The 10,100-nt window shown below is 41.4% G+C and overlaps 1 protein-coding gene across 4 annotated transcripts in view; it reads right to left on the bottom strand.

Moving 5' to 3' along the window:
• tfcp2l1 (transcription factor CP2-like 1) overlaps positions 1-10,100 on the bottom strand; it is a 51,995-nt gene that overhangs the window by 9,127 nt on the left and 32,768 nt on the right. The window contains exons 13-14 of one of the 4 annotated variants that reach the window (XM_043694201.1): positions 8,734-8,876; positions 329-2,567 (exon numbers count right to left, since the gene is read on the bottom strand). The exons of 1 other annotated variant lie outside the window; for it this stretch is intronic. In XM_043694201.1, coding sequence (XP_043550136.1) covers positions 2,280-2,567; positions 8,734-8,876 — 431 coding nt within the window. In that variant the 3' untranslated portion in view covers positions 329-2,279. Of the gene's footprint in view, positions 1-328; positions 2,568-8,733; positions 8,877-10,100 lie in introns of those variants that run through there. 2 more of the 4 variants (XM_043694202.1, XM_043694203.1) reach the window with 2 other exon arrangements.

Here is a 10,100-nt window from a genome sequence, read left to right as displayed (position 1 = left end):
TCATCTTCCGCCTCGGAACACTTCAACCCCAGGGCATCAATGTGGACTTCAACAGCTTCCTCATTTCCCCTTCGCCCACCTCATCCTAGTCTCAAACTTCCAGTCCCCTTGACTTGTCCGACCTGCCTAGCTCCTTTTCCACCTATCCACTCCACCCTTCCTCCCTGACCTATCACCTTCATCTCCTCCCCCACTCACCCATTGTACTCTATGCTACTCTCTCCCCACCCCCACCCTCCCCGAGCTTAACTCTCCACGCTTCAGGCTCTCTGCCTTTATTCCTGATGAAGGGCTTTTGCCCGAAACGTCGATTTTGCTGATGGTTCAAATGCTGGCAAGTGCGTCTGGGTGAGATTGGGATGTCTAGTCAGCATAGATGAGTGGGACCAAAGGTTCAGTTTCCTCGCTATATGATTCTTTAAAGGGTTGTCCCTTCATTCTGAGGCTGTGCATTTGGATCCCAGGGTCTCATACTAGTGGAAATATCATCTCCACATCCACTGTATCCAGGCCTCTCAGTATTCAATGAGATTCCCCCTCGTCCTTCTAAACTTCAAGTACAGACCCGGAATACTCAACTGCTCCACACGTGACAAGCTTGGAAGCAGTTAATTAGGAGGGCATGCTAATTAAATTTTGGGAGAATGACTGTGAGAAAGGTGGTGATCTCTGTATGTTGAACATTCACATAAAACTGAATGGAGGTTCCACATTATCTTTGGGACTCTCAGCATAGGGATCAGGAGGACTGATGTCAACATGTTCCACTTCCCCCCAGACCTCCGAGCCTCAAATAATTAGCTGGTTGTACAAAGAACTAGTGAAAGGAGGATTGAAATGTTCAGGATTTTAGACAAGAAGTTTCACAAGTTGATAATTTGAGCTACCTGGCAAGATGTTGGCAGGTCAACACTAGTCTTTTGACAAAGTACAGCTGATTTAGTAATTTAGTAACCCAAAATGTAACATACAAAGTCCTATTCCCAGGCACATTATACTACTTGATTGCTAGCACATTCCTCACCCTCACACTGTTCAATGGTACTACACAGCATCCACCGTTCTCCTTTCATAGTTGTGTATTACAAATTGCTCCTCTCGATGTCCTGAGGAACTTTGGCCATTCATAACTACCTCAGTACATAATGCCCACTGACCTTAAGAGACTTTTCTACTTAAGGTGTGAGTCTGCTAAATTGCATGTGCCATGATTCACTATCCGAGACAATGACCTTGCACTGGAGAAATAGGTAGTAAAAGAGATGTCTGCTAATTCGGGATAAAAAAGTTCATGAGACCTTAGACACCAATAGATGACTGATGCAATGAAAACCATAGTGCCAACATTGCAGAAGTTTCTCTTTTTTGTTTTTCATGGGGCGTGGGCATCACTGGCTAGACCAGCATTTATTGCCTGCGCAAATTGCCAGAGGGCAGTTAAGAGTCAACTGCATTGATGTGGATCTGAACTCAAATGTGTAAAGATGGTCCTTCCCTAAATGATATTATTGAACCAAATGGATGTTTTACAACAATGGACAGTGGTCACTATGATCGTATACTTTTATTCTATATTTTTAAAAATGCAAATTTCACCATCGACAAATGTAAAATTTGAGCCCATGTCCCCTTCCTCGGGTCCTGGATTACAAGTCTAATGGCATTACCATTACTTCCCCCGATGTTATGCAGCATGTATCTACATATTTACAGCCATAACAAGGATGAGTAAGAGCTTTATCACAAATTGCACAAATAGGTTTTGAGAGGTGACTGACAGATTATTGCCTTGTGCTGTTCAATCCTATGCAGCTAAGATTCAGATACCATGAGTAAAAAAGCTGTCATGTTGGATCTCTGCAATGAAAGGCACTGTTGTTTCATCTGACATTACAGCAATTCTTCATGTACAGATTGGAAGAAATCCATTTCTCCCAAGAAGTTTGTGGACAAAGTCCAAGCAAAACCTTGACCGCATGCAACCCTCTGCATTGTAATTGTTGCTGTAAATCACTGGAAATTAGCTTTGCGTTTCATTGTCACTAAAGTGTAAGGAATTTTGATGTGATGTATCTTCATCAGCTCATTTCAGCACTTCCGTCAATTACTGGTTCATCTAAAACCTCACCAACTTTTACAGACGCACCATAGAAAGCACAATCCGGGTGCACAACAGCCTGGTATAGCAACTGCTCTGCCAAGGACCATAAGAAACTATTGGAAATTGTGTGCAGAGCCTAGATCATCACAGAAGCCAACCTCCCATCTATGGACTCCATTCACACTTCTTGTTGCCACGGAAAGGCTGTCATCATCATCAGAAGACCTCTTCCACCTTGGTAATACTCTTTTCCAACAGGCAAACGATACAGAAGCTTGAACAAACATACCAACAGGCTCAAAACAGCTTCTTCCCTGCTGTTGTTAGGTTGCTGAATGGACCTCTCTAACTTCAAATAATGTTGATCTTGTTCAGGCTGATCTTGCTTGGGCACCTCCTCTGTATGCCTCGCTCTGTCTGAGCACATTATGGTCTGTTGGCCCACGCTTGCTATGATCTGCCTGTACTGTTCACAAAACAAAACTTTTCACTGTATTTAGGTACATGTGACTACAATAAATCAAATCAAAAAACATGTAAATAAGGTAGACAGTTCTGGTCAAACTTAATTCATTTCCAAAGTACGCACAGGCCTCTGTCAGTGCTGCAGACGTGCTGAAAGAGACGAGTACAACCTTCAATGAATCTTCTGTAACCTACTAGATGTTAAAAATTGGACTGCACCCTAGTGACTGCTTCAAGGATCTCAACTGACACCTTGGAAACAGCAGTGTCAAAGACTGGAGGAGCAGTAGTTACTTGCATCACTGGCAACACTCAGCTGAGAATTGGTATATCATACTTTTAAAGCCCCAATCTAGAGACGTCAGCACAGAGTTGAGGGTGATATTCAATATTCTGTTTGGAGAGTGCTGCACTGTAAATAATGTTACCCTTTTTCCTGAGACATTAAATTGGGGCCCTCACAGGCAAATGCAAAAGATCCAATTCCACTACTGAACGAAGAGCAGTTGAATTCTCCCAGTGTCCTGGCCAGCATTTCTCTCTCAACCAAAAGGGATTGAATCACTTACCTGGTCTATATTTGTCAAACGTTATTAAATGCAAATTTAGTGTGTTTGCTTGCTCTTCAAAAATTGTGCATTGCATTTTTTCCATTGAACTGAAAGCATACAGAACCGGAGTATAATGTCTCATCTGAAAGATGGCACCCCAAACCGTGCAGCACCCCTTCAGTATTAATCTGGAGTGTCAGGTTCGGGTTTTGTGCTGAAGAGAGAATTGAACCACAAACTTCAAACTCACAGATAAGAGAACTGCTAACCGAGTCTCATGTAAAACAATTGCCAAACCATCTTATACTAAGCAAACAGTACTTCCATGAGAAATCGCAAAAAAAAAACAAGGCTGAGGGATCAAACTTGTAATCACTACGTAATTTGTCTAGCTCCTGCACCAACCCCTTATCTGGTAGAATCTCCGATTGGCACAAACTGCAACAGAACAGCATCAAATATACACCCTGTTATAAGAGCATAAGACATTGGAGCAGAAATTAGGCCATTCAGCCCATTGAGTCTGCTCTGCCATGCAATCATGGCTGATACATTTCTCAACCTAATTCTCCCTTTTTCTTCCCGCACCCCTTGATACTCAAGAACCTATCTATCTCAGTCTTGAGTACACTCAAAGTCCTGGCCTCTACAGTCTTCTGTGGCAATGAATTCCATATTGTCCACCATAGTCTGGGGCAGCATGGTGGCTTAGTGGTTAGAACTGCAGCCTCACAGCACCAGGATCCCATGTTTGATCCTCAGGTGACTGTCTGTGTGGAGTTTGCACATTCTCCCCGTGTCTGGGTGGATTTCCTCCGGGTTCTCCGGTTTCCTCCCACAGCCAGGAGAATTGGCCATGCTAAATTGAGCATAGTGTTAGGTGCATTAGTCAGAGGGAAATGGGACTGGGTATATTGCTCTTCAGAGGGCCTGTTTCCACACTGTAGGCAATCTAATCAAATCTCATTCACCACTTCTTATCTCCATTCTAAAAGGTCTTCACTTCACTCTAAGGCTATGCCCAGTCTCTCCTACCAACGGAAACATTTTCGCATAATCCACTCTGTCCAGGCCTTTCAGTATTCTGTATGTTTCAATTAGATCCCCCCTCATCCTTCTAAACTCCATCGAGTATAAATCAAGAGTCCTCAAATGTTCCTCATATGTTAAACTTTTCATCCCTGAAACCATTCTCGTGAACCTCTTCTGAACACGCTCCCGGGCTAGTACATCCTTCCTAAGATATGGAGCCCAAAACTGCGCACAATACTCCAAATGTGGTCTGACCAGAGCCTCAGATGAACATCCCCATTTTTATACACAAGTCCTCTCAAAATAAATACCATCATTGCATTTGCCTTTCTAACTATTGACTCAACCTGCAAGTTTACCTTGAGAGAATCCTGGACTAGAATTCCCAAGTTTCTTTCCACTCCAGAGATCCTGAAAATGATGCACGTCACTGGTTAACTGTGAAGTTCTCAATAAGCAATACAGCAAAACATCATGACTATCAAAATTGACCATCTTCATGCCATGATACTCAAGATCTCAATAGCATGAATCATACAAGAAGTGAATACCACAACCTGGGCCCAAGGAAATGTCTATTTATAAAACTTCAACCTTTGACAATCAATCAATGCCATGTGATAACTTCAAAATTACAATCTCTGAATGCAAATCTTAATAGAAACAGGGATTATATGGACTGTGTTTTAAGAATTTTGGGAGATGCAATTATGTTTTTAAATCAGACTTGTTTAAAATTGGAGACTGACAAAACAGTATCCAAAAAGACTAATTAGTGGATATTGAATAGATTACAGACAACTACAAACCCTGCAATGTAATGTTAGCTGACACTTAGCCAATCAGATTTGCAGCTGCCCTGGAACATTATGATGTTGGGGGAAGCTTTAATTGAATCAAGTTGGGACTTACACTTCCATCAGAAGGAAGCGCTGCCCAAGGAAGTTGCTGGTTGGTGTTTCAGCAACACCAGGAGAGAGGACTGGCCATTGTTGGGATTACAATCAGTCCACAAGCCAAAACAATGGTCTGATATAGGGAGGAGTATGATCTTGAGGGATATGCCTAGTGAGCAGGGGAACCTCTCACCCACCCCCCTCTCACCCACCCACCCCCCCCCCCCCCCCCACAGAGCCACACTAAGTCTAAAGGTGGGTAGAGACTGTTGCGAAACTTGCAAGAGTTTCAGCTATAGGGAGAGGCTGAATAGGCTAGACCTATTTTCCCTGGAGTGTCGAAGGAGGAAGGGTGACCTTATAGACATTTATAAAATCATGAGGGGCATGGATAGTGTGAATAGCCAAGGTCTTTTCTCTGGAGTAGGGGAGTCCAAACTAGAGGGCCTAGGTCTAACATCACAGGGAAAAGATTTAAAGGAGACATAAGAGCAACTTTTTCATGCAGAGGGTGGTGCGTATGTGGAATAAGCTGCCAGAGAAATGGAAGCTTTAGAAGGCTATGCATCAAATGCTGGCGAACAGTACTGGATTAATTTAGGATATCTGGTCAGCATGGACAAGTTGGACATAGATTCTGCTCCCATGCTCTACATCTCTATAACTGTCTTACCTACCCTTATAATATGGACGACAGGTCAGAAATGGACAAGAAAGCTGGGAGATAGTCACACTTTTTTTGAAAAAGTCACCCATCTTTAAAAGTTTAGCTTTAAAATACAACATTTTGGGGAGCTGTTTTGAATTTAAGTAATAGAATTGCCCTACGAAAATTTGACAGGAATTGTCAATCATCTTAACTGCTCCATGCAATTTATTTGGGATCAAATTTATTCCGATACCACAAGGCACATTTTAAGAGTTTTGCTTAATTCTTTGATGATGTAGCAATAGCTCTGGTTGACTCTAATTACAGTGAAATTTCCATAGCCTAAAATTCCAGTTGTGGCAAAACTGTCAGCCATTTCTGCTAGATGAACAGGAAATCCAATAGAAAGACAATCATGATTGGCCAGAAGTCTGTACTGGTGATGGCAGGATTAGCCAAACCCATACACATTTATTGTATACCTGTGCCAACCAACCAGAGCAGAGTTAGAAACACAGAAGCATAGAAAATAGCAGCAGGAATAGGCTATTTCGCCCTTCAAACATGCTCTGTCTTCCAATAGAATCATGGCTTATCATCCAACTCAGCACCCCATTCCAGCTTTCCCATATCTTTTGATCCCTTAGGAATTATATCTGACTCCTTCTTGAAAACATTCAATGATTTGGCCTCAACTACTCTCTGTGGGCAGAGAATTCCACAGGCCATGGACCAGGCTGAAACACAAAATCACAGGCAAGCCATCATTTGACATCGGGGTCTCTCTGTGAAAGAATATTCAAACACGGCAAGTATGGAATAACCGGAGAGAAAGTTCAAAGTTCAGTCAATCGGATACAAGGTGAATTTGATACACTGTGACAACCCCAAAATCTTTGAAGAATGCTGTCTTCTCACCCGCCTGTTTTGCCCAATTAAAGCAACAAAGACAGCACCGTGCTCTGGGATTTCACAACAAAGACATGGAAAACACATTTGACTGCACTGACAACATGATGGCTGTGTCCAAAGACAGCAACAATGACTGCATTTTTCCACAATAAACTCTCAATGTGCCTTTTACTATACAAGGTCAGGTCATTGTAAGGAGATTTTTCACATCCGCACCACGCAACTGTGTTTTCATTTGGGTTTTTGTTGACACAGAGCATGTTTGCTGACAAATGAACATATGAACATATGAAACAGGAGTGGAAGCACATCTCATCTCTCAGGCCTGCTCCACCGTTCAATTCGATCATTATACCTCAGGACTGGTCGAGTTACTTGAGCCTTCCTTGATTGTCAACAATTTAACTCAAATTTGAGGATAAGCCCTCTGCGATTCAATCGATCATGTCTTTATTGTAAGCATAATTGTTTGGTAATCACCACACCCAAAATGTTAAACCAAAAATAAAAGTCTGTAACTTGAAAAAGCAGCAGAGGGCAAAAGGATCCAACTGGAGAATCCTAGTTTTAAATGATTAAATGAAGCTGCCTCCTGGGTCAGAAAGCAGGGACCGGCCAAGATCAGTGGTGAGGAAGACTAACCAGCTTTTGCCAAAGCAACTCCCCCCCCCACAAGAGAAATTCCTGGCAAGTCAGTAACTTCATGTTTCAGTTGGCAAGATGAATAGAGGTCTGAACATGGCAGCTTTCATGTCTACACAAATCTCTAACCACATTCAGTTTTTTGTTTGAACTAAGATAGCATCATTTTCTAATGGGGGACGAGGTGGGCAAAGCAGCAACGCATCCAAACCCAAACTATTCTCGGCAAATCAGAGTCATTTCCCGGATCCAAGAAGCAATCACCGCCCAAAAGCTGGTGTTATTCAGTATTTTCTGCCATACCAAATGAGACTTGAAATAAATGCATCATTCAAAGTTCACCCTGGCTTTTCTTACAACTCTTTCTCTTACTTCACTTGTGATTGGATAAGCTCAGAACCAAAAACCAAGCAATAAATTGTCAATACTACAACTGTTGTATTTAATTTTGCATCAGTCTGAAAATACACTTCAGGGAACATTTGACAAATCCAAGTCTATTCAATGTAATTTTCTTCATCTCTAATAACAAACACTGGAAAGGGCTTTTAATTCAAATAAGCAAAGATACTGCAGTGACCAGATAAGCATATTGGTTGAATACATGTACTCTTCTCTGGCACATATAGTTTACCACCATCTTGTATTTGTGTCAAAATATTATCATTTTTTAGGGACTTCATATCAGGAACAGATAATTATAACCACCATATCATGGAAAGATCTTAGATTTCCCCCACCAATATGTTAAAATGCCAAATCACAGCATTTACCTCAACAAATTCCTGTAATTGTCCAAGGACATTTTACCCAACTTACAAGATGTTGTGAAAAGTAATATTTATATTGAGATTTGGACAACTCCAGCATGACAACCTTCTAGTAGGCCTCAATTTAAACTCCACTATGGGTCAAGGATCTCTAGGTAATTGTTTTTAAATTTGAAGAATGAATAACATGAGGCCACATCACCTCATAAAGGATATAACCATAATTACAAAGAAAGGAAGGAAAGATTAATGAGGTAAATAAAGTTTGAAAATTATGCCAATTGTAGGAAGAAAGATAGGCTGAAGAAAACGGGGGAAGATTTCAGTCCAGGCGTGGGGAGGAAAAAATGGAAAGAAAGAGGGGAGGAGGAAGGAAAAGCAAGAGGGGAGGAAAGCAGAAAGGAGGGGAATGAGAGAAGAAATGAAAGGAAATAAAAGGGCAGTAAGGAAGAAAAAAAGACAAAAGGAAGCTAAATGAAATGTTTTACCAGTCTCCTTTTAAGAAATGTGAAAGTTAAGAGAAACACTTTGGTCAGGAAATACCTAATACCTAACCCAGGAATTCCCAACCTGGGTCCAAATTGATTCCATTCAGGAGTATTCAAACCCAACAGATGATTCCAGAGAAAGAAAAACCTTTTTAAAGAAAAGGTCAAAAAAATGTCGACCGCCATCTCAGCTGCCATTCTGCGCATGGACCTCTCTTGGATCTCACCTCATCACTGACAAGCACGTGGATCCCACAGGGTCCCTGTCTGTAGATCTGGTTAATCTGCTGCGGAGAAATGCTGTACAGATTTGCTATTTTCTCAGTTAATTCTATCGCTGTCAGCTCTTCCAAAAAGATTGCATGGTATACTGGAGGAAACCGGGAAAAAGAATTTCATCACATAAAAAACAGTTCAAATAAGAAACACATTAAATACTTGGAAATGTTTTCGTCTTTGCTTCCCACTTCTCCCAATGTTGACACATGTACTTTGGTGGGGGGAGACCATGGAATCATAATGGTACAGCATAGGTGTAGGCCATTTGGCCCATTCTGCCCATGCGTAGTCTCAGTAAGAGTAAATCAGCTTAGCCCCATTCAAATATCTTTTCCCCACATCCCTGTAAAACCTTTCAGATAATTATCTAATTCCCCTCTGATAGCCAATGCTTAATCTGGCTCCACCACACTGTCAGGAAATGCATTCCAGATCTTAATTACTCTCTGCTTAAAAGAAAATCCTGGCGTTGCTGTTTGTTCTTTTATCAATGAGTTGGTTCTGGTTCACAACCCTTTCATCAATGGGAACAATTTTGCTTGGTCTACCCTGTTCTAAACGTCTCCTGACTTTGAGCACCTCTAACAAGCAGTGTCTCAAACATCACTTCTCAAAAGGAGGAAACTCCAGCCTTTTCAATTATTTCACACAATCAATGATCCTCAATGTCCCTGAAACTATTCTTGGAAATCTTTTTCTACATTTCCTCTAAGTCTTTGCAACCTTCATGAAGAGTGGTGCCCAGAGTTGAACAGAATATGCCAGATGAGGTTGAACCAGTGTTTGAAAATGGTTCATCCTTGCCTTTGTACTCTCATTGTCTTGTTTGCTCAATGAATCCTAATGGTTTCAACTTTTTTTCTTGCATGTACACTCCCAAGTCTCTCTGGTCCCACACACTGTATAATTTCAAAATTCTCTCCATTACATTTTATTTGCTGTGCATCGCCCCATTATCTCTTTCAATGATTCAAAGCAAACTTGTCAATTTCTCTTCAGTGAATACACCATTGTGGTGCTTATACTATTCAATGAGAAAAGAATATCTTCTCATCTTGTGCATGGAAGTATCTTCTCCATATGTGCTCTTTCAAAACTCTTCACATTCTGAAAACCTCTACTAAATCTCCCTTTGGCCTTCTCTACTCTGAGCAAAACATTCCCAGCATCTTTAGCCTTTCCACATAATTGTACTCCTGGTTTTAAATCGAGTAGATCTCCTGTGCCCCCTCTCCAAAACATGGATATCCTTCATAACATTTGGCATCCAGCATTACACAGAATTCTCCAGCTGCTACCCAATCTCTGCTTCGTG

This window comes from Chiloscyllium plagiosum, chromosome 7, assembly GCF_004010195.1.
Source record: "Chiloscyllium plagiosum isolate BGI_BamShark_2017 chromosome 7, ASM401019v2, whole genome shotgun sequence".
Lineage (NCBI taxonomy): Eukaryota > Metazoa > Chordata > Chondrichthyes > Orectolobiformes > Hemiscylliidae > Chiloscyllium > Chiloscyllium plagiosum.
Note: the sequence above shows the minus strand (reverse complement) of the source record. Positions and strands in the feature narration are given on the sequence as shown.